Source organism: Topomyia yanbarensis, chromosome 1 (genome assembly GCF_030247195.1).
Source record: "Topomyia yanbarensis strain Yona2022 chromosome 1, ASM3024719v1, whole genome shotgun sequence".
Classification (NCBI taxonomy): Eukaryota; Metazoa; Arthropoda; class Insecta; order Diptera; family Culicidae; genus Topomyia; species Topomyia yanbarensis.
In genome coordinates, this window is record NC_080670.1 from 40,455,030 (window position 1) to 40,480,629 (window position 25,600).

Sequence of the window (25,600 nt, forward strand, 5' to 3'; positions counted from 1 at the left end):
TAATTTGATTTACACATGCCAAGCAATAGCCAAACTAAGGTTTCAAAAGCGCATAAATTCAGGTCTACATCGCTTAAAGAACAAGAGATTATAGCGAGATGCATTATAGTATAGGTGTTCACATTCGTCAAGTTTGAGTGTGTTGGTTTGTTGCTAGTGAAATTAATCATGGCGGCCCAGGACCGCGAAGCACATTATCAACAAACCGACCAATAGAAACGAAGCTTGTAAGCACGTGGTAAAAATAAGTATGGCGTTAGGGATCGCAAAAGAGCAAATGCTTACATCACTAACCACTCAGAATGAAGTATGGGACCACGTGCTCCTGTTTTTTTTTCTTCATTTCTTCTTGTTTGCCCGAAAAAAGTGACAGCTGATGCACACACAGAAAAAAAAAAATGTGTACACCTTTGTACCCCTCGGGCTTATAGGAACAATATTATACTAAAGACGCTGAATCTCTCTGGATAAAGACTCGACACGTCTATCGTTTGTTTCCCAATTATCTGTCAGTGCCATTCCAATCGAGCGCAAGACCTGTCAATGGCCCTCGTTCCAGGATTCGAAACGATTATTTTCAGATTGAGTATTTTTGACAAGTCTCGACATCGATTGGAATGACACTTACAGATAAATAAGAAGAATATAGAGATAGCGAGTCTTTATCCAGAGGGATTCAGCGTCGTTATATTGTACTTAGTGCTGCTTAAGACACTTTTGTTGAAATATAAGGCAGATATACTGACTACTCCCACTTTTTGCACGCGTCTTTGTCAAAACGATTTGTGTCGTGGGTAGAACTACACGGAGAACTTATCGATAGTATATATTTTTCTATCTATCTCTCGTTTCTTCTTCTTCAAATTTTATGCATTGAACATAATCGATCTACATCATACACCGGAATGTCAGCCAGCCATTTTTCGCCCGCTAGCAGCCGGAATACTAACTGGAACCAGCCGGAATTCCGGCTCATTTCCGGCTGAACTTTACTGGGTTAGTTCAGCTAACGCAACAGAATGCGTGCAGAAATCTGACAGGGCTGCTAAACCAAATTTCTAGCAGAAGTGCAGAAAACTGGGTATGTTCCATTGACACTTCTGCTAGAAAGTGCAAAACCAGTGCACTCCACTACACTGATGCACATCAATCGAAAATCCCATTAGATTCAGACCACATTGTTAATAACAATCTTTGTTCAAAACTCTGAACCCGCTTAAACATCCGGTTGAGATTCCGGTCGCGAAGCTTGGCGAATCGATAGGCTGCCAAACATGCCGGTATGAATGTGGTCAAGATGAAAAGAAAGAAACGGCGGAGCATTTGACAACTTTGAGTTAGTTTTATACTTGTAAAATTAAACATGGCGTCCGGGCCACTGGTAGTAAACATAAACATCCGGACGAGCATCCTGATTCTTTGGCGCACAATAAAAAGAGAGAAAAGGCCGAGCTTCACTTCGGATCTTCCGATTTGAACTCTTGGGGATACTTTTTATCTCAAAACTACTGATAAAAATAATTATGACGGAACCGAAACAAAGCTTATGGCAACAAAAAAGCTTACTACGTCATTTGTTTGTACTTTTCTTCTTCATATCCTCTTGATTTTCGGCTTTGTCGAAGAAAAATGATAACCGTACTCACACATAGAAAAAAATGTGCCCACCTGTGTCTGTCTTGGATTGTGGTAGTATCAAACGTCAACGGTGCAGGAGTAAAGTGCACTGACAATCTTTTCTCTGTAGTTTAAGTTAACGAAGCGGGAATGAAAGTAACATACGAAAATGGTCGAGTAGCAATACATCCCGGATCGGAAGTCGTAGAGATGGGTTAGCGTCGCGGTAAGTTTTATTGGCTGCAAATTAAGTTGACAACAAAAAGGAGAGTCCAATACAGCTCTGGTCCTCACAAGTTCCTACCTCACGACTGAAAGATGACAAATGAACGCCAGCTGAGAGTTGCGTGCTGCCTGGGTATTGTTGTCCCCCTGACATCAGCGAAGTGAGGAGGTGCGTATCCGAGCGTCTGTTCGTCAGCAGGTGCTACTCAAAGAGCGTCTGACTGACATCCAGCAGCTGAATGAGAAACATGCATCGCGCCAGCTACACCTAAGGTGGCAGCCCCACCAGAGCGATGTAGGTAGCGCCTGAGTGCATATAAGGAGAGTGAAGACACTGTCAAAATTGGAACAATTATTATTTGTCAGTGCCATGCCAAACGAGTCACATTCATGTATGTTGACAGGTCGTTTGTTCGTTTGGAATATCACTGACGGATAATCATCTCTTCACTCTCCTTACATACTCAGGGTAGCGCGACATAAATAAGGTAGTCTACCGAAATACCCAAACATCACGAAAGGCGAGAGCAGAGTAAAAAACGAACTGCATTTACGGAAAATGACCTCTGACAAAGAATAAAGGATAACAATTGGAAACTCGGATGTTCGAACGTAAGGACTTTGGTTCGCGAACTGCGTAATGTTGCCGTACATGTGGCAGCAATACAGGAAGTACGAAAACCGGAGAACGCGAATTCAGAGCAGTGAACCCCATTGCGAACACTTCATTCAGAAACCACATCTACTACAGCGGTGCTGAAAGAGCAGAACGTGGTGTAGGTTTCAGTGATCGGGAAGCAGGGGCCCTATTCTCACCGTCACCTCACCTCACCTCACTTGAGTCACCGTCACCTCACTTACCAGTCACCTCACCCACGAAGAGGTATTCCGAGACTCACTTTAGGTGAGGTGACTGTTGGGTGACCGTCGTCACCCAGGTGACTCTCAGAATCGCAATTTTTGAAGTCCCCTCACGGAAATTGTAAAGTGACTGCTAGCATCACTCAATCACTGACCCAGATATTTCGAAAGTGCATTGTGTCGATTGATTGATTGGTTGGCATTTTGAAATCCAAGATGGCGCCATTTTGAAATCCAAGATGGCGGCTTCCGGTTACCATGCTTATAATTTCGAAAAACAAATGTACGACAATAAAAAACACGATAATCCAAACAAACTTCAAGAATTCCGCCGCTTACAGGTCTTTGATTTTCATCATTTATTTACTTGCCTCCTATAAAAATTTCATTCGGATTTTTAGTATTTTGTGGTAACCGCAAGCTGCTACTTTGGATTTCAAAACGGCGCCAATAGTCAATTTTCGCCTTTTACTAATCACTACCTTTCAATTGACACCCATATTGATGGTGGTTTCAGATGTTTTATGGTAACCGGAAGCCGCCATCTTGGATTTCAAAATGGCGCCAGTCGTCAATTTTGGTCCTCTACTGGTCACTACCTTCCAAATGACACCCTTATTGATGGTGGTTTTAAGAATTTAAGGGTAATTGGAATCTGCCATCTTGAATTTCAAAATGGCGCCAATCGTCAATTTTCGCATTCTATTAATCAATACCTTTCAAATGACACCCATATTGATGGTGGTTTTAAGTGTTTTATGGTAACCGGAAGCCGCCATCTTGGATTTCAAAATGGCGCCAATCGTCAATTTTCGCATTCTACTAATCAATACCTTTCAAATGACACCCATATTGATGGTGGTTTCAGATGTTTTATGGTAACCGGAAGCCGCCATCTTGGATTTCAAAATGGCGCCAGTCGTCAATTTTGGTCCTCTACTGGTCACTACCTTCCAAATGACACCCATATTGATGGTGGTTTTAAGAATTTAAGGGTAATTGGAATCTGCCATCTTGGATTTCAAAATGGCGCCAATCGTCAATTTTCGCATTCTATTAATCAATACCTTTCAAATGACACCCATATTGATGGTGGTTTTAAGTGTTTTATGGTAACCGGAAGCCGCCATCTTGGATTTCAAAATGGCGCCAATCGTCAATTTTCGCATTCTACTAATCAATACCTTTCAAATGACACCCATATTGATGGTGGTTTCAGATGTTTTATGGTAACCGGAAGCCGCCATCTTGGATTTCAAAATGGCGCCAGTCGTCAATTTTGGTCCTCTACTGGTCACTACCTTCCAAATGACACCCATATTGATGGTGGTTTTAAGAATTTAAGGGTAATTGGAATCTGCCATCTTGGATTTCAAAATGGCGCCAATCGTCAATTTTCGCATTCTATTAATCAATACCTTTCAAATGACACCCATATTGATGGTGGTTTTAAGTGTTTTGTGGTAACCGGAAGCCGCCATCTTGGATTTCAAAATGGCGCCAATCATCAATTTTCGCATTCTACTAATCAATACCTTCCAAATGACACCAATATTGATGGTAGTTTTAAGTGTACTGTGGTAACCGGAAGCCGCCATCTTGGATTTCAAAATGGCGCCAATTGTCAATTTTCGCATTCTATTAATCAATACCTTTCAAATGACACCCATATTGATGGTGGTTTCAGATGTTTTATGGTAACCGGAAGCCGCCATCTTGGACTTCAAAATGGCGCCAATTGTCAATTTTCGCATTCTACTAATCAATACCTTTCAAATGACACCCATATTGATGGTGGTTTCAGATGTTTTACGGTAACCGGAAGCCGCCATCTTGGACTTCAAAATGGCGCCAGTCGTCAATTTTGGTCCTCCACTGGTCACTACCTTCCAAATGACACCCATATTGATGGTGGTTTTAAGAATTTAAGGGTAATTGGAATCCGCCATCTTAGATTTCAAAATGGCGTCAATCGTCAATTTTCGCATTCTACTAATCAATACCTTTCAAATGACACCCATATTGATGGTAGTTTTAAGTGTATTGTGGTAACCGGAAGCCGCCATCTTGGATTTCAAAATGGCGCCAATTGTCAATTTTCGCATTCTACTAATCAATACCTTTCAAATGACACCCATATTGATGGTGGTTTCAGATGTTTTATGGTAACCGGAAGCCGCCATCTTGGATTTCAAAATGGCGCCAGTCGTCAATTTTGGTCCTCTACTGGTCACTACCTTCCAAATGACACCCATATTGATGGTGGTTTTAAGAATTTAAGGGTAATTGGAATCTGCCATCTTGGATTTCAAAATGGCGCCAATCGTCAATTTTCGCATTCTACTAGTCAATACCTTTGAAATGACACCCATATTGATGGTGGTTTTAAGTGTTTTATGGTAGCCGGAAGCCGCCATCTTGGATTTCAAAATGGCGCCAATCATCAATTTCGTCATTCAAAAACTTCCCAGCTGCCATTGGCCAAAAGAAAAAGTTACCCGAAAATTCTAAAAAAAATCTAAAAATAAACGCAACACTTTTTGGTTCTAGTCACCTAAATTTTTTAGGTGAGAATTTGGTCACTTTTTTTCCTTCTCGCGGTGACCGTCGTCACTCAAAATGACTCTGGGAATCGCTCTGCCAGGTGACTTCTGTCACCTTGGGTGACTATAGTCACCTAGGTGACTGCGGTGATCGCTTTTTTCGCTCTCACCTCACCCAACTAGGTGAGGTGACGGTGAGAATAGGGCCCCAGATGAAGCGAGTTATTCGATGGAAGCCGATAAACGACCGAATCTGTGTGGTAAGAATTAAGGGCAAGTTCCTCAACTACAGTCTGATCAGTATTTATGCGCAAACTAACGACAAGCCGGATGATATAAGGACGCGTCCTATGAGAGCTTAGATAAAGCTTACGGAGATTGCCCAAGACAAGATGTTAAAATAGTCATCGGAGATGCTAACGCATAGGTTTGTAGAGAGCAGTTCTTTCACCCAATTATTGGTACGAAGAGTCTTCATTCTGCTACCCATTATCATTGGTAGCCTGCGCCATGTAAGATTCGCTGCTGCCAGGGGGACGGCAATCAGTAGTACCTATTTTGCATGTAAAGATATCCGAAAGCACTTTTTTCCAAATAGACCACGTACTTGTAGACGGACGGCATTTCTCCGACGTCATTGATGTGAGGACATTCAGAGGCCCAAACAACGACTCGGATCATTATCTGGTAGTAGCGAAGATTCGTGCACGATTATCTAGCGTTACGAGTCCAAGAAGCAACATAACGATGCGATTCAATATCCAACGAAGAATTCATATATTCTAAGAATATGGGCGGACGAAGAATTGCCTGCTAGTTGGCTGCTGGATGGACTCATTTGCCCCATTTACAAGAAAGGCCACGACTCGAGTGCGCTAATTACAGGGGGATATCTCTCCTGAACTCGGCGTACAAAATACTGTCGCGTATCCTGTTTAGCGGACTGAAACCGCTTGAATCCTTCGTCGGCGTATCAGATGTTCAGCCTGCGAATGATGCTAGACAAATTCCGGGAGTACAACTTATAGACCCACCGCCTGTTCATTGATTTTAAGGCTACGTACAACTCAATGCAAAGACATGAGCTGTTGGATGGTTCAAAATTTAGTATTTGGATTGCATATGACATCAAAACCTCATTTGTGACCTTAGATGGGCTGAAGCAAGCCGACATGTTACACCGGCCCGCAAACCTACCTGCGACGTGGTCAGGATCACCTTCGACTGCTTCTTATCGGATCCGGTGATGATCATCAGACAGTTCATGTTCGGCGAGAAAGACAGTATCGACTGGTACTCGTACGTGCACAGTGTATTCCTCGACCGATGTTCCAGCAGATGTAGCCCCTTTTGGTCTACCGCCAGCCACAGTATCCGGGGCCAGTTGGAGGTAAACGATTGCATCACATCAAAAATGGTCGCCTTGTGTAGCGGCCAGCTTTGAATCAGATTGAGGAAGGACTTCTTCGCCTCGGCCGAAGTCATTCCTCGCAAGCTTTGATGATGCATGGCCACTCCCTCGTGCGGGATGTTCGGAACGAAGCGTGGCGGTAGACAGTGGGTCGCAATCGCTCGGTAATCCTGTACTACTTCCGTGCAGTCTCCCAGCTCCAGCTGGGCCTGCAGAGATGTTAACATAATCTGCAATGGAGAAAGTCTTGATCTTCTGACCAAAGCTGTCAAAATAAACACGAAAATTTACCGCTTCCATTTCGGAAATAGGGAACCGCTCGGTGCGCAAACCATGCAGAACCTGATGATACAGCAGCTCCTTTTCAACCGGATCATCCAGATTCATGTACTGATCGCAGAATAGATGCTTCTTGAACAAAAAGAGATGATGCTGTCTGCGGCAGGCCGGAGGAAGACTAGAGCTTTGGTTTTGCTGAACTGCTTGAGCGGCTGCGGTACGATACTTTTCCCATTTGGACATCACATCTGCTACCTTTTCATCCGGGAGTAAACTACGGTCGGAAGCACCGAGAACTTCATAGATAGCATAGCCTAAAGATACATACAGGCAGCGTGAATACAGTTATCCAACAACGAATGAAAATAGTTACCTTGTGCATTTTCTTGCAGCCCGATTTTCTTTTTCACAATCTCCATCACCTCACGTGAGGTGGAGCTCGGATGGAACTCGACTGAATGGTACTGCCCATCCATGAAGTGGAATCGGGCGTATATCGGTCTTCGGTTGATAGTACAGACGATCTCCTCCCGACTGGGAGGCCACTGCCGTCGGCGTGTGCCCTGCGTCTTGAAGAAACACTTCTCAGCAAATCGTGCATACTTGCCTTCTTCGGTGATGAAGTCGCTAGCACACCGTTTCAAATGACCTATCAAATATTTTCTAACTACTTTTTGCGGGGGAAGAATGACACTACATGCCAACGATAGCAGTGCCCAGTGGCGTAGGTTAACGCGTGAATTGGGATCCGGGTGATCAGTGGTTTGTTTGATCAGCTGCAGATAGAGTTCGTTCAGTAGAGATTCTTTGCGCATGCAACGATCCATGATCGATTGGATCAGGGTGATGTGTTCGTCTTCAGCCCGTTGAACAGTTTCTCCTGAAATAAAACAAAATTCTTTATTGAGTATGAATATGATCGTATCGGCAATGTTACCGTTTTGTCCCAGACCGGCGTAGGTTAAAATCGAGTTAAACACCTGTACCATAGCCTGTTCTTCCTGATCTGGTAGCTTGCTCATGCTCTGCGGTAAGGGTTGTCTACTGAAGGCCCAGTAAGCGTGTGGGAAGCCTTTGTAGGTTTCACCATGATCATGTACGGGGCTGCCGTGTTCGGCCCTCAGTTTCTCCAGGCGGTGCTTTGACAATCTTCGCAATGTGTTTCTTAGAAAACCACCGCTAGGGTCTTGAGGCTTCCGCAGGATTTCGGCATCCACCAGGTGTCGCCGACATACAACCACATTGTGATGCAGCCTGACGCGATCTTCGTTGGTGATCCCCTTGCTTTTCTTCGCGGGGACCTCATTCTCCGTGATCCAATTGGAGAGCGCCGGGAAGTAGGACACTATCAACGAACCAATCTCGTTCTTCTGTGACGTTTCGAACACGAAGCATCGCTGCTGATCAGTGGTGGTGGTTGTGCTTGTATGGCGGTTCAGGCTGATCGTAATGAAGCTATCGCTCGGATCTAGCATGATCGACTCGATTTCGCTGTAGCGGAACTCGTACAACACAAACTTGTCGTCCGGTTTGATCAGTATGATACCTTCGCAGTTCACACCGAGGATCAGACTATTTCCGTAGCTCCAATAGCCCCGGTACGATACAGCGAACATAGTCGTTCCGTACAGCGGATACTGCATCACACAGGAAAGATACAAGACCTTAGCGGTTAGTTCCGTACGACCGGAGCCGTACTGGCGATGGGCCTGGGCCAGAATCGGCACCCAGAACTGTTCCTCACGGGTTTTCGAAATGCGCTCAGGCAGGTAGCTGGCCACGTCTGAGTAGTACTCCGGTTTCGGCTGATTGGAGGGATCACCGAGTGCAACCTGAGCCTGCAGGCCGGCCAGCTGGAGGGCTACCTTCTCGGACACCGGGAAGTCGTCGCACTGGAAGCGGCAACAGATTAGTACAGATAATAGGAGAAAAATCGGTTGGACTATACCTTCACGACACTGTAAACGGCCTGAGCATACAGCATGTTGACTTCCACTGGATCTTGCGACAATTCGCGGGTACTTTTGAACAGACGCTTCTTAAACACGAATCGGTTCTCGCCGGAACCTAGCGTTGTGGCGTTCTTCCGCAGTGTGGAGCTTCCTGCATGAATTTTCGTTTGTTTGCTGCAATGAAAATAATCCACCATACGGAAAACAAACAGCAGATTAAAACCAAAATTCTAGTTTCTATCCGGCTGTTGTGAAATGTTAAGGTCCAATCCCTGACGTGTCAGTTTGAAAGTAAATTTGATCATGTGGTGTAGTAGTTCGGCACGTCTTTGCTCTGTAGCTCTTCCGGCAGTTTAAGGTATAGGAAAATGCGATACGCTCGCCGGTTGACTTTCTTCACGATGTTACTCTGGCGGCAGCCTTGATCACGTCCACTGGAAGGAAGCGGCAGGACATTCGGAGGTTAGAATCTGTTGTAAAATGTTTAGCCCTGTGCACAAACTTCCACAGCAAACCCAACTTCCATTATTGGCAAACAGTACACCTCCAGAAGTCCCTAGCTACCAGGTTGATGATCGATGAACGCTGTATACAAATGTACTCGATGGTGATTGGGGGGAGGAACTCGAATATTACCGGGACCTTCCTAGTAGTATCAGTAACTCTTTCTCACTCCTGGTGTTAAATTTGGCACGTCCGATGTCAAATAATTTTTTACATATTTACAGGTTCGTTCGTCACAGTCGTAAAGTCAATGTCCATTTACAGCCAAGCCAAAAACCACTTAATGTTAGCAACAATTTTGAACTCAAAAGTCTTGTAACATATACAATCAACGAAGGTACTTACGCCTCCCAGGCAGCAATTATGTCGTACAGGTAATCGTGCGACTTAACGTGCTCCTCCCCGTCCGGTCGAGACTGGTAAATGGCCCAGCCTTCGATATTGCACAAACCTAGCTTCTCGGCTAGCTTCGCTACGGCATCACTAGCCGTGTCCGTCGGATGGACATCAATTGCTTTGGTGCGGCCATCCAGGAAGAAGAATCGACAGACAATTGTGCCTAAACGACGCATAGCCTGTAAGGAAAAACAGTTCGAGTCCTGTTACGAGTTTTTACTTAAAAATACTCACCGCAACTTCCACGCTAGAAGGTGGATACTGCCGACATCGAACTTTGGTGTTCTTGCAGTTGTCCAAGCACCACTGCACATATTGTCTCAACTTCCCCTCTAACGTTTCCAGATTCTTTTTCAGGAAGCTTACAAAGTATCGGAACAGCATCTTACTTGGCTGAAATGCCACGATTGTTAGGCAGAGCAACAACCACACGCGATCAGTCCACTCCACGCTCGGGTTGTTGGTAGACTGTCGCATGCATTGCACAAAGATCTCGTCCCGCAATTCTTCCCGCTCAATACCATGCCCGATGATGAACTGAATGACTTGCAGTTCCCGCTCGTTGTTCAATTCACCTCGAATGTATTTGCATAGATCCTGGAAAGTAAAATTTCCGTTAAACGTCTTTTGTCGTCTAGTTCTAGCTCGATCCTACTCTAAAAATATTGCACGCAATGGTGACATTCTCCGGATCGTACATATGAATGTGCGACGAAGGAATCGTGTTCCCGCGGTAGTACGTAATCATCTCATACTTTGGCACCATATCCACCGACTTGCGTCCCTTCCGGGTCAGTGTAGCCATGATCGTACCCTCGGGAGACCTCTCGTGCGTATTGTAGAAACTCTCGGCAAACTCCAAAATGTCGTAGTACACATCGTCCCGCAGTAACTCCTTCTCCCGTTCGGTAATATCCATCTGTTGCATTTCCTGTAGTTTTTTCTCAACTCGATACTTCCTTCGCTGTTCCCGTTCTGCAAATGGATGCCCCGTACCGGTCGAGGAAGCTCTTGAACTCGGTCGGCTGTGCTTCGGCGAAGAGGGACTCATTGGTCCGCCAGAACCACGCTGTACGGGACTCGCCGAACGGATCACCGCCGGACTCTTCGGTCGCAGCTTGTGTCCTGCTGTTCCGTTCTCCATGTGCACCGGTTGATGAATTACGCCGTGAGCATGCACTGGTGGTGGCGGAGCAGGAGCGTGACTATTTTGCTGCTGCTGCTGTTGTATTTGTTGTTGTTGTTGCAGTTTCTGTTGTAGCTGGTGCTGATGGGCGACTAGTTGCTGTTGTTGTTGCTGCTGCTGCTGTAACTGTTGCTGCTGCTGCAATTGTTGCTGCAAAACGGCAGAATGATGCTGGTGAGTTTGCGTCGCTGGTAGTTGGTGCTGAGGAACGGGAGGAACTTTCTCGTGAATCTCCGGTGGTGGTGGAAGTTCCTTCAGATGTATAACAGCTTCATAGATAGGCTCCTCCGTTCGTCTAACCTGGGTCAGTGAGGACGGAATCGGAACCGGAGCTGGCAGTGCGCTGTTGTTGTTGTCGATTGGGATCGGAGGCGGGGGCATCGTTGGTTCGGGTAACGATGGAACTCTGTGCGAGAAGAAAAAAAAATAATTATTACTTTCACAATAAATGCATTCGAATCGCTGTAGAACAGATCGACGAGAATAGACAAACAATTTATTGTATGCGGATCACGTCCGATCTATTCACACAAAAAACGGTTAACGATCGTAAAAGAATTGACGTCAGCAAATCAAATGAAAATTACACATACCCCAATGGCTTCGGCGTAGTCGGTTTGGTGCTAACAATGGTGTTATTATTATTGTTGTTATTATTATTCGGCCCAATTCCGTTGACAAGTGACGACTTGCTGTTGAAATTATTATTCCGCTCACAGGTCAGTCCTTCAATTTCCTGCTGGATCACCGATTCCAGCTCGACGTCCAGATCCTCCACCAAATGGTCCATCTTTTCGCCGATTTCATCAATGATGGCATTGCTGTTCGGTTGCACCTCGCTGAGGAAGGCGAACAGATTGTCAAGATCTACCGATTCGTTACTCTGCTGGTGGGCATGATTAGCGGAAGCGATCCCGGCAGGAGCACCGACCGCACCCGGTGCGATATTTCCGTTGAGCTGCGAATCTTTGCCGGCACCGGTTACATTAGAGTTGTTATTATTATTGGCCGCATGCTGCTGCTGCTGCGAGTGCAGTTTGGAGTTAATTTGTTCGGCCATTTGCGACAGCGCAAGGATCTCTTGCTTTGCGGCTCTGTGAAGTTAGGTAGGCGGGTTAGGGGGAGAAAAATTATGTCGATTAGATTCGGAGTCTGTTAGTTTGGGCGCCGTTGAAAGCGTACAGATAAACAAAGCTGGCCATGAAATGGAAAGTCAAAGTTTTGGTTGTGTCAATTCGCTCGCCAAAGCGAATTTAAAGTTGTGAAATAAATGTTAACAAGTGTCCTTTGTATTTTTTCAGATTTCGGCTTCTTGGAATCAACCGAGTATGAATATTTTGATGTATATAATCAGAATAAAAATAGAAACTATTGAGTAAAAAAGCAGCGTGATGAACGTTACGACTAGAAAATGTAAAATTGAGAAATAAAAACGGATTGATTTATTGTTTCAAAATGGTATGCCGCAACATTCTGACAACGATGATAACGCAATGACGACGTAAATGTTGTTCTACGCTAACAAACACTACAATCAAAAGCAGCACAGTACAGTGATGATACGACATGAGCACGGCACAGAGCAAGCATCTTTCAGGCACTATACTAACAAAGACAGACAGAATGTTACCGACTCACCCTAACTCAGAGCTTACACGGTGTCCATCACTACTATTACGCATGCTTTGTGATTTAGTCATAATTTGAGGTCATTTCAATAAGCAACAAGATTCCAAGCAAAATCGAGAAGAAGGATGCAAAGATGTTTTTAGATGAACCAACACACTATCTATCGTTTTCTAGCAATCGAATCGTGACGTTATTGATTTAGTTTTGGCACTTATTTTCTATCATTATAGGATACTCATTCACATTACAACAGCGGTTAGAAGTACCGAAAGTAAGATCAAAAGTAGGACCAAGGTTAAATTGGCAAAGCTGAAAACGTCGATAAGTTTCAAATTGTTAGTATTAAATAGAAGCAGTTAGCAATGGAAGCTATTCACTATAGCAGCATTCTGTCAAAATATGTTTTTTTTCGTTCCGATAATTCATAACAATCATTCATAATTCATCCGTTAGAAACTACACAAACACTACCAAATATCAAAAGTTACGAGCAAACCATCCCACCCAATACATAAACAGAACCTCCAAACCAACTGACCTCTCGCTCTCCTCCAGCGCCTTCCGATCGGCTTCGGCTTGTGCCGCCTCACGCTCCCTCCGTTCTGCTTCCATGCGTTCCCGTTTGCGCATTTCTTCGTCCACCCGGCGCATCTCGCGCAACGCCGCGGCTACCTCCCGGGCGAAAACTCCCCGCAAATGACTCTGAATAACAATGGCCGCCCGACGTTTCTTAAGAAACTCGATCCGTAACTTCCAACCGTTGTACGCGTGCTGAATACGAAGAGCGGCAGCGCGGAACTTCCGATAACCTTGCTGCTGGCTGAAGCGTTTCCAGTTCCGCTGAATGACTAGAGCTTTCGAGTTGATAACTTGCTTGCGAGCGTCTTCCAGCGGCTCGTGCACCACGCTGCGCAGAAATACTTTGGTTTTGCCCATTTGCCATTCCGTTGGAGGTACGTTCAGTTCTCGGATCACGGACAGGGCTTGGTCGACGCTGGGGAGATTCTGGAAACGTTTCGTCAGACATTGATACCGCTGCACAAAGTCATCGAAGGTTAAATGTACGGGAAATCCTTCCCGTCGAATTCGGATGATGTCCAGCATCCCGAGGTACCGTAGCTGATCGAGCACCATCTGATCGTCGTAGTCATTCGATAGTTTGTCCGCGTTTGGCTTGATACATCGCACGTACCATGGATTCGTACTCTGCAGTACGTCAACCAAAGCCTGCAGTTGCTGCCGGAAGGTATCACTGACCGTCAGTTTCCCCTTGGACGTTCCCCGCGAGACAGTTCCTACGGTAGGAGCTGTCTGTACCTGTTGGATCGACAATAGATCCTGAAAGGATGCGATTTCCTGGACAAAAGTATTCGAACTTCTACTCATATGATCGAACAGCACGTCCTGTTGGACGTCACGATTCTTGTCCACGAATCCTTTGACGGTGTAACTTACACAACCCGCGTAGTGCCGAATACCGAACTCCGATTCCCAGTGCCGCCGGTCTTGACCTTTAACGTAGCTCGGGTGACTCTCGAACTCCGAGTGAAGGTTCGTAAGGTAGGCTATGTCCGAACCCTTCGGCATATGGCACTGTTCGGTTAGCAGTTTCAGAATACATCGTGGAGGCTTCTCGATCAGCTCCAAGCACTGGGTGTTGTCGGTGAACTGAATGTGGGAGAACTTGATCTCCTCTTGGCGGTACTGTTTTAAAACAAATGAGTTTAAAGGTTATATTGTGAATATCTACAAGTGACTGGTTGTACTTACGATTTCCTGTTCCAACGCAAAAACGTAGTGATTGAAGAATTTGTGCAGTTTCTCATTGGTGTAGTTGATACACAGCTGTTCGAACGAGTTGGTGTTAAAATTTTCGAATCCGAAAATGTCCAACACTCCGAGAAACAGGGACGCATCCTGCCCTGGATTGATACAGGTGTTTATGTGACTGATCAACCAGGCGAAAGTTCTGGAGTACAAGGCTTTAGCCATAGCATGTCGATTCTCCCGAGCTTCTTGCAATTTCAGCGGGATTTCCGTGATATTCCCGCGCACGTTGATCTGCCGTGTGATCAAAGCCTGCTCCAAATCGTCCTCCTGAAGTCCTAACAGATCCGCTACTATCGGAACAATAGCTTTGTCCTCCTGAGCCAGCTCGCACCGTTCACCGTCAATATCGGCGAAATTTAAATTACCTAACCAAATTATGGCACTTAGCACCCTAAAGATCCCATCGATCAAAGGCTGCGAGATCTGAAGCACATTGAACGCCAGCCTTAAGGCTTCAAATTTTTTCGACTCCGCAGCTACATCCATGATAACCTCACCGGTCGATCCGCACGAGTTCAGATACCGATAGAAGGACACATCGTTCAGATGCAATGCGGTGGCCAGTTCCTTATTGTTCCTGCCCTCGGCCACCAACTGGTACAGGACGTGGTAGTTCCGCTCGCCCGGACTCTGAAACGTTATCCGGGACTGTTCGAGCAGATAGTCCTGGATGATGCAACCGCGAATGCACCACTTGGAGTCGAAGCAGACCTGCATGAACTTACCGAAGCGGGAACTGTTATCGTTTCGGATCGTTTTCGCATTTCCGAACGCTTCCAGGATCGTGTTCGCCTCGAGGATCTGCTGCTGAACCCAAGTCGACACGTCACACGTCACCGAGCAGAGATACTGGAGGATGAACTTGGTTGTTTCCGTTTTTCCAGCACCCGATTCGCCCGATATTACACATGACTAAAATGGTAGTTTGGAATAAAAGGTTCTCTGTGAATTAAGGATTGATAATCTGACCTGATTTGTACTGTCATCTCGAATATTTCTGTAGGCCGCCTCCGCTAAGGCGAATACGTGGGGTTCTAAATGTCCTAATTTTTGGCCGTGGTATTTGGTTACGTATTCCTGAAAAGTAAAAAAAACAATGTTTCAATTACAAATGTGTTCTATTGTTGCCCAGTTGCTACACAGTCTGTGTCAAGAAAGAATAGGTGAAATGGAAGACACTCTATTTTGAATGCTCTTAAAATGTCAAACACATTCGAATGACCTATTTCTCCGAACAAGCTCATTTTCCATCATACACCGTACGACGACATTATGAATTCAAATGGTATCACAACTATAGCTCCAATTCCCACTGATCCACCACCGTCCATTGATTTCACAATTCCATCAGCCGCCGTTCTGTCAGAGCGCAAATTACCCACGGGAGAACATTAAATACCCGACGACCGAAGAAAGAAAAAAACGAGACCCCTTGAAGGTGTAATACCATTTATAGTGAGCTCAGGAGTGCTATCGCCACAAACAAACAGATTCGTATTCTTTTTCTTGTTTACCGAATGCACCGAGCTGCAATCATAAAGATCCAATCGCAATGCAGCGGAACGCTAGATTTTGACGTTTAAGTGATGAACGATGCAGTAGGCGGTTCACTGTGTATGAAGGAATAGGTGACGTTTAACAGAACGGGGCTAAGTCAGTGCCAGATACTGAGGAAACGACGCTGAAGGGCAATTTCCTCAACTTACTACCATAGAACTACAAATGTTTTGTTAACACTAATGGAGCACGTAGTGTATGTCAAGAAAAACTAGGTTGGAACCCTATCCGATAGTGTTTTATACTAGTTCAATGAGATGTGCAACCAAACTATACCATCCGTTACGTCGGTTTGTCTGTGACAGTCCCATTAGGCAGCTCAGCTGTGAAGAACGGTGATGATGACGATGATGATGATGTTGACGATGAGGGTGTGTTTTTATCGTCCTAGAAACCAACCAACACCCTGTTACCAGTTGGTGATGTATATGTATAGTGAAATAAAAGAAATTCACCACCCTTCGTTCATTCAACGGAGCACTGCTTTGTCGTATTTACTGACCTACATTTTGGTCGTTTGCAAGAAGTGTTATGTTTACGCGAGGATGAATCAGAAATTTGAGCTTAATACGTGATTAAAAAATTCGGAAAGACAAGAAATCACGAGGGCGAATTCAAAGCGTCCATTGAGATATCTGACGTTTAAAATAAGCTTACTAGATCCGCATTTTTTCAACAACCGTCCCCTTCTTAAGCCCATAATGTCATAATCTTGAAAGATCTCGTTGACAGATCAGACAGGCTGTGGAAAACCACACATACAGTACCTGATTTACTGCACGCACCCTAAAATCCCCTGCCATCGTTGGGAGTTGTGATTGATCAAAAACCATGCGAACAATTTTATAACTTCTTGGAACAATCAAGATAACTACACGTTGTAAGCAAATTGAGTACAGCTCTCGAAGAGGTTCACTCAAAATTCAAAGCGTTCAAACCAACCATAAAACGAAGCAACCTATCTAATGTAATATTCAAAAAAAAGGTCTCCGGTTTTATGACGATAGCGATCAACATCTCCCACCGGGGAACTCATTGTTTGATTTGTACTGCTAATGAAAAAGAAAGATAAAATGCAAAACAAAACATTAATAACAAGACCGGCACTAAAGCAAGGAACGTCTTTCTTCTTCCCGACACCCTCTTGCGCAGTAACGCTTCGATGCACATGGGCTCTTTTTGGTTCCCACCACACTGACACGACACAGCACTAGGCGTGACGAGTGCCATGGGGTGGACAAAACAATGAACCACGGAGTCTCGGATGCCGTCTTTCCTCAGCCTTCAAGTTAGCATAAATGAAGGCAAGAAGGTTCCGGTTTGGATTAAATATAAGGGATTTCCCAAGGAATTTGCGTTTCGATACATTAAAGCTGTCAGTTGTGGGGGCAGAGATAATTGACACATAAGAGGTCGAAATAAATGTTGATGAGAATAACTTATCTTCTTTACGACAAACTAAAAAGCAAGTAGGCGGACATTGGCGCTGTCGCGCAGTCAACGATATTTAGATGGTCTGTTAGAATGACTAATGCTATTTTCGGTTTTAGAATCGAGTCGCCCTAGGTTCGCTCTAATGTTTACAATATTCATGCAAAAGTGACAGTTCCGAGCGAACCTAGAGCAACTGATCTAAAAAAGTGACAGTTCCGAGCGAACCTAGAGCAACTGATCTAGAAATCAGCATAATTCTTCAGACACGTTCAAAATAACAATTCAGCTGTCATTCAAAATTAAAATATGTCGCATTATCACAAAATTCCATATCGAAAATACAACAAGCTACCATTGTTGCCAGATTGCATCGTGAAATATACGGTGGAATATTGAAATTTCGAGCTCCAAATTACCTGTTTCGTAAATTTTAAATTTGTGGAGTCTGGAATTCATCCCTCTGAACACATTTCTAGAGCTTTTATTCAAAACGACATATCTACAATGAGTGACTCTCTTTGTTCACTTTCTCTTCTGTTAATAACTCTGTCGATTTAACGTTTATCCCTAAACTCTTTGCATAATATGCCAATCGAAACCACCGTCTTTCGATCTATACTCTAAAATACGTGAAAAGTGCCTTAGCGATAGCGACGCCGTGAAAATCGAAAGAGAAAGTAAACAAAGAGAGTCATTCATTGTAGATATGTCGTTTTGAATAAAAGCTCTAAATTTTGTTCCCGTTACGGCAACAATACGCAAACAACTTCAATTCGTTTATTATGAACTGTTGTTGATTGTTACGTTGTTTGACTTAGGCTTAATGTTGATAGTTATTTCCATGATTTACAATAAGAGATAGTTTAATTCTACATGTTTTAATCTGTTATTTAGGTTTAAGTTTAATAAATCTTTTCTTTGCCTTGAACTTATTAACTACCGGCGCAGGTAAAAACTAGCTTTGGTAGTTCTGTGATCAATTCTAGGTTAAATTCATTTGTTATTTTTATCGCACATTTTACCTCTTGTTTTAATACACTCAACTCTACTACTAATAGTTCACTCAGCCACACTAAGAATTCTACAACCATACTTCTAGTTATAATGATGATAATTACAACACCGTGTTCTAACTACTAAGGTTTTAATTAAACTCGTTTTTCATAAATCTTTTTACTGAAACCTGCTGCGAACTTTATACTTTTCTTCGTTCAACATTTTCCTTCGCTTGTTTGACAGCTCCCTGCTGTCCCGCTTGCACAAGCGGCGGCTGGTCCAGTTGAGGATAAATTGGTAACGGAGGCGCGTTCGCAGGTTGCATAACAATAATATTTTCATTCTACGATGTTGAAGCTCTGATTTTTCCATTTATTTATGTTTCAAATTCCTGATGAAAATCTCGGAAGTAACGAAGTAATATATTTTTTGACTGATGTGAAAACTAATGAAGACTATCCAGGTATCTGCCAAGCATTAGTATGTGCCATAAAATAGTATATTATTTGCGTTTCAGATGCTATGTGCGGTCTATTAGCATTTTGAATGCATAACTATTGTAAATCAGCAAACGAAAAGCTATTTAAAGTCTTCTGGTCAGTAATCACTATATTCGCCATTACCAATGCTTCAAACTTTTCTTGATTGAAGTACTCAAAATACTCGGAAAAGCCTATTTTAAAGCTAGAGATTTTTTTGACGCTTTTAAACGAAGAAGGTTAAAATGACGCACTTAAAAAATTGGAAATTATTGTTAAGAACGGATCATATAACCGGAATTTTAAGCGATATCGTGAAATTATAGTGATGTGCAGAATGTTCGAACTTATCGTTCCGTAATCTGGATACGGTTTCTCCGAAGAGTACTATAGTGAAGATCCGATTTTATCAGCCCCCCATTTTATCAGATATTTGACCTGATTTCGTCAGCCTCATATGACGGCCGTCTTTAGACCACTCGGGACCCCCATAATTAAAGAGGTTTAAATCGCTATTTGTACTCCTTGCCACCCTGAGCTAAATCGGTCAATCATGCGTTGAAGTTTTTTTAGGAAAAGTCATGTGGAAATTAAAAATCATGTTGAAAAAACAAGATTCCAGTTTTTCATTATTAGATGTCTTTGCAAATGTCCAACAACCGCCGATAAACGCAAATTGATTTAAGTCCTCCTCAGACGATATAATTTGACCTTCATAGTTGTAAAACGTTGCTTGAGGCTGAAAAGTGTAGTTTTCACTAATGGGGAGTTGTGGAGTATAGGGCTGGTCGGTTATTATTTGAACGTTTCCAGACTAATAAAAATCTCTTCGCGTCTAGTCCATAAAGTGCCACCTTAAACGAAGCGCACTGCTGTTTATAATTTCAGGAATATGTAGTTTTTACATGTTAAATCTAACTTTCCTAGCATTAAGATTATTCAAGCCAGGCACTCAGTGTGAGACCGACAGAAAATAAATTTTAATAAATACAACAATTGGCATGTTTATCATTCGAAAGAAAAAATGTTCCACATCTTAATTGATATTTACGTAGAGGTCGTTTGAAAATACCTTCAAAACGAAACAAACATTACTCTAACCTATTAATATCAGCGGTATAATTCATTTCAATGCCGTAATATAGTCGGAATAGAAAACACATCGAGTGCACGTCGCCATATTTTGATTGGGGACACAAAACAGGAATGTTCATTACAATCTATTTCGTGGCGAAGTTATGGGGACCATTCGAAAAAAATAGGTTCTTCAAATACCCTCAAAGGTACACACATTAGCCTTAAGTCCTTCATTCAGATTTAGGGTAAAGGTAGGGTTGATATGGGTAGACACTATCAATCACTCTTTCGCAAGAACATTTTAAGGCTCAAGTTACCTTTTTTGAGCATGTGTTAGAATTGAGCGTTTGGTAGTATGCGTAGGAAAAAATGTGTTCAGCTTTGCCACCGGATTATCCATATAAAACCTTTTCAAAACTCTAAAAGAAGAAAATCAGTCGATTTATTAGATCATCATGATTCAAATCATGCTAAATAGCTGCTGGAAAAAGTATCGGCTTGGCTGAATGGTGCTTTTGAAAATTGGCTGTGGTTTTTTCATTGCGCAGTTGTGCTGCGTACGCCAGCACGTTGTGGTAGTGTGGCAAAAAATCACAGCCACTTTTTCAAAAGCACCATTCATCTAAGCCAATAGTTTTTCCAACAGATATTTTGCATGATTTGAATCGTGATGATCTAATAAATCAACTAATTTTCTTCTTTTAGAGTTTTGAAAAGGTTTTATATGGACAATCCGGTGGCTAATTTTGTCGTCGTATTATGGTTGCCGCTCTTGTTCGGTGCCTTTTCGAACGTTGTATACATTACCAAAAAAATTAAACTGGAATCGAAATGCTGGATTGACGTCTGAATTGGTTCAATACCATCCTGCTCCTGCGGGTTTCCTACCGCTACCATCATTCCGCGCGGCGGCCTGATTCTCTTTAAAGGTCTTGCTCACATAGAATAAGGTGCAATGAGCCATTCCGAAATGCTACCGATCCATTGTTATCCACACGCCAAAGAGTTATAAACAAACAAACAATAGAGAGCGACTATTTTTTGGAATATAATCTTTAGAGTAATTTTATATTCATCCTAAGTTGGGGGCCCCCAAAATCCCGGAGCCCCTGGCACTGGTGCAATGTGCTCATGCGTTAAGACGGTACTGTCATATGAAAATACGATTGATGGGCTTTAGCAAACGAACCAAGTCAAATTTGGGAAAATACTTTCTTGAGCATATTTTTCTTATCTTAGAGATGCTAAATATACAAAAAACAACATTCATTTTTTTAATTTTGCGCTGGAAAATTTATACTAAATAATCAACAGCTTCGGTTTATTAGAACGGAAGAAAAAAAAATATCCCCGTTTTGTCAGCCTAAAATTAACCAAGGGGCTAATAAAAACGAGTCTCACTGTATTCATCTACCTTCAGCGAGTTCCCGCCAGAAAAGCGTAGGGCCACCACGAGACCTCAGAAGCGGAAGTAGGCGCTTTTGGAGGCATTGTTCCACGTCACGAACGTGGCTCCCGTTCCTCTTTCCACACGAGCAAATTGCCTGCCAAATCATGTATTTTTGGCAAACTTGAACATCTTCTGGTTTCTAGGAAGAATGCTTCGCACAGAAAAGAAGAACACTTTCCTTCGAAAGTATTCTTTGATTGCAATGTTTTGATTCCTTTTAAATATACTGCCACATGATTTTTTCAAATGTGATTGGTTCAGTTTCTGTATTGATTTTGCAGTATTCAGTTTTCAACAGCAAAAAAGTGAATTCCCCGAAAAACGACGAAACGTGTAAAATCCGAGATGCAGGTCCGCACATATGTAATAAACAGGGGAGTATGGAAACCCAATTATCGAACAATTTTGAGTAGCCCTAGGGAAAATTTCTTTTTGGCTTACAGAAAGCAATCAATCTTTGCATTTCCCATACCTACCATTAAAACACTGGTTTTCTAACGGGAACCTACGATCAAAATGCAACCGTTGTTGGAAACTAAAAAAAGTAAGTAAATAAATTATTTGATAGTAATAATACCTCTCGGCTTCACAGCACATACCGCCTAGCGAATAATTATAATTCGAACACATACACACATACCGCGATAACCGATCGGAATAAGCTTAGAGTTCCATCAATGAACAACTCTTTAACGCAAGTGGTTCCAGTGAAAATGCTACCAGCCAGCCAATCTGTAGCAGCAAATTAGCCTAACCGCAATGCAGCGATTCTGATTCGTACCAGCTACTACTCCGCGATGGAGCAGAAAAGGTGTACGAAATCGATTGGGAATGCTATTTTAATTCTCACTTTGCGTTTGTGGGGTTGTAATGATAGTGTTTTTTGGTTCTTCTGAACTAAAAGCAAAGGGAACATAAGTTAAGTCAAGAAACATAACTGTAGTTTTGAAATAACATCAGCAGCTAGCATCTCGGAGTAACCGCTTCACGAGAACTTGCGTGCATTGATGGGTTACACAATTTCGCGATAGATGACACTACAGATTGTGAATGGAATTTTTAAATGAGGTTGTTCCGAACGACGACTAACCAACATCGGGGCGCGAAAGGATCATCCGGGCGACGCACAGTGGCTGGAGGCTGGCCAAAACCTCAAAAATTTATTTTTGAAATATTGATATTTTATATTTTCCCTAATTTTCTCATGTATTGAATGATGTATATTCAAAATTTTATGATTTTATGATATGGATAAGAACACAATTTTTAACATGAGTTTAAACGTAGCAAAGTCCGGACTTTTTAATGATTTTTATTTCCGAAACCACCATTGCTCTGTTCACTTCAAATGCATGTTGCTCTTTTGATTTTGGTCCGATTTTTGCACAACTAGTTTCATTTGTAGAGAAACGAAAGAACATGGTTCGTGAATAATATAAATTTGGTAAATTCATTGGAACTATGTCTTTTTAGTTTAAATATGTTTGAGGTGGTCTGATCAAAAATACTTTTTTCACTAATGTTTTCTGTACAAATTTCGGAATCATTTCGGAACGGTCACATAGTATATATTCTATGGGAAATAACCTCTACTTTTCGAATATCATGGTCTCGTTCTGCGCCAAGGTGCGCAAATAGTTTTAAGGAGATTTTGAAGCTTTGTTGCCGATATGGAGGCGCATGGTGTTTTGTGCAAAATAGTTAGACAATCTACAGTAAACCAACACGTTATACAATGGATTTAAAGTAGTGTTCTTCATTTTTTATGATATTGCTGACATTGGTGAACAGTAACGGAAAATCTATCATGAAAGCGGGATCCTAGTTATAAGAAAGGTTCAATGATACTGTATGGAAAAATGCATTTCATATTTTATGACTTTTGACATCAAAAATGAGCTCAGCACATCAAAATTAGCTTAAATGGTGATTTTCAGCCAAATTAGGTAACATTTGAGGTTTTGTCCGACTTTTGTTTGAAGACCCGCCACTGTGCGACGCGCAGCAGAAAATGAAACCATAGTTCATCAGGAGTGCTAACGCAAGTTAAAATAACCTAAGTGTCATGCAGATGAATTGTACCTAGTTATTGAATACTTTACGCTGACGTCACAAATGAACTCAAGTGCTCATTTTTGACAGTTCGCTTGTACTGTTTACATGGACTTAGAAAATTTCTTGCGAATTGCTTCGAGCGAATCTAGTAGCCCACAAAATTTTTCTAAGTCCATGTAAACAGTACAAGTGAACTGTCAAGAAAAGTGAGGTTAACTGCGTCCGTAAAGAACCTAATACACAAAAAAATAGTTTACAATTTCTTGCAGCTAGGACGTCATACAAAAATTATAAAACTTATAAAAAATTGTAAACCCTAGCAAAAATTGTTGGATAGTGGACACAGAAACATATTGGACTAAAAAATGTTGATAATTATGAATTCAAATAACACCCAGTGAATTAAATATATTTACATCTTAAAAGCTAACTCCAGCTCAAAGGCAAACACGAATTCTGCTAATCGGAGGTCCGAAATCCACAGCTGCTCTAACAGAGGTCATTAACCATTTTTGGAGTTTTTCGATGCTGTTTCCGTTAAATATAAGAAGTTAAGCGTTTTGTGATTTTCTAGTAAGTATTTATTCTATGAAATTACATGAACACTCCTATACTTTTGCTGGTTAGCTGAGTTATATTTATTCACACGGTTTGGTTTTAGGCGATTAAAATTTGCACACCTCCAGCTGTTGACCGTTTTGCTAGCAAACCTAAGCTTTGGATAGGCCACCAGTGAATGTGCGGATGCCGCAAAGACCGACAAACCCACTATCCAAGGATATGATAACGCCGCGTAAAAGTATCCACCTAAGCTCAGTCCTAGGACCGTTTCACTCCGTCAGCCCCGTTCGATTGATTTAGCTCTGTGTGAAGGTTGTCACATTCGAACCCCGGCTGATGGCTTCGAGCGCCACCGTTCAGCTTTTATGACTTTTATATGTAAATCGCCACCGCCACCCTTTCCGGTTTGGATAATCTTGGCGTTCGCTGTCCGCGTAAGAGTTGCTCTGCACTGCCGCCGCCGCCGATTAACGTTGTCCAGAAGCACTACTGAAAACATCAATTACCCACTTCTCAGCCGCAGGACAATTACATAAACACCTTAATCACCATTAAATTTTATGCAAACTTTCTCACGCCAACAACCAACACGTGGTGGGCTGGAGTGAGGAACGATTGGGTGCTGCTGGGTTAAAAAGATACACATAAAGCTCAGCACCGCCTGGATTGTGGTCGCAGGTTGCTTTTATTCTGGTTAGAATATTAAATCGAGTAACACCTTGTAAGGGTGGAAAAGACAGCTGTTAAAATTCATTTCGAGGGGAATGCCCGGATGAACAACATTGTTGAATAACACACTAATCCTGATTTCGTTTTTTGGCTCAAGCCTCACGAGGTTTGCTCGAAACTGTCATTTTTATATGGATTTTGTAGCCAGCAGAGCAAAGCTAGAGTGATTCGAACCCAAAACAAATCTGAATAAGAAAACGTTAAAAGATAACGTAACAATCATTGCTATGGAACTGAAGCGCAACTGTCAAGCTACGAGTAGCAATGGTTTTAGTAGACGACCGTAGTGAGCCACTAATTCTCAACGTATATCGATTTGAAACTTTTTTCAAGCCAATTCCAGGTTGCCTAATTTCATATCCATTTTTCTTTTTAGTACAATCAGAATATACCGAATGAAGGAAACTCTCATTCCAGGAAGCTACTTACTCCACAGATACTATATACACCGAAATCGACTTTTGAAGCGCAATCAAAAACGCGCGATTTCGCACAATTGGCACCACTGTTCACTGTGCAACGGAAGGTGACTGGCAACAAATCCTTCATTAAGTAGCTTATATTTTATGCATATTGTTCACTGCTCTCGTAGTGCAGTAGCATACACCTGCCTGCGATCTGACTTTGCTGAACACCAACGACAACAGACCCGTACCGGTGAAGGTATAGCCACTTTAAATATATAATCCACCGGTGAGCAGGCAAGTGCATCGATTAAGAATGCATTATTATCTATCAAGCACTGTTAGCGGTGATTGACGGTCGTGTATTCTAAGGACCATTGTGTACAGATGGAAGTCGTGTGAGGCGAAGCGCGCTATTAGATCCT

At 42.6% G+C, this 25,600-nt stretch overlaps 1 protein-coding gene across 2 annotated transcripts in view; it reads right to left on the reverse strand.

Moving 5' to 3' along the window:
• Positions 1-25,600, reverse strand: part of LOC131677432 (unconventional myosin heavy chain 6) — a 119,741-nt gene that overhangs the window by 3,693 nt on the left and 90,448 nt on the right. Inside the window, exons 1-13 of one of the 2 annotated variants that reach the window (XM_058957261.1) lie at positions 18,447-18,641; positions 15,403-15,510; positions 14,374-15,345; positions 13,142-14,307; positions 11,568-12,068; positions 10,444-11,380; positions 10,023-10,385; positions 9,738-9,967; positions 8,885-9,062; positions 7,874-8,828; positions 7,310-7,816; positions 6,949-7,250; positions 6,444-6,887 (exon numbers count right to left, since the gene is read on the reverse strand). In XM_058957261.1, coding sequence (XP_058813244.1) covers positions 6,444-6,887; positions 6,949-7,250; positions 7,310-7,816; positions 7,874-8,828; positions 8,885-9,062; positions 9,738-9,967; positions 10,023-10,385; positions 10,444-11,380; positions 11,568-12,068; positions 13,142-14,307; positions 14,374-15,345; positions 15,403-15,510; positions 18,447-18,515 — 6,732 coding nt within the window. In that variant the 5' untranslated portion in view covers positions 18,516-18,641. Of the gene's footprint in view, positions 1-6,443; positions 6,888-6,948; positions 7,251-7,309; positions 7,817-7,873; positions 8,829-8,884; positions 9,063-9,737; positions 9,968-10,022; positions 10,386-10,443; positions 11,381-11,567; positions 12,069-13,141; positions 14,308-14,373; positions 15,346-15,402; positions 15,511-18,446; positions 18,642-25,600 lie in introns of those variants that run through there. The other variant, XM_058957260.1, reaches the window with a different exon arrangement.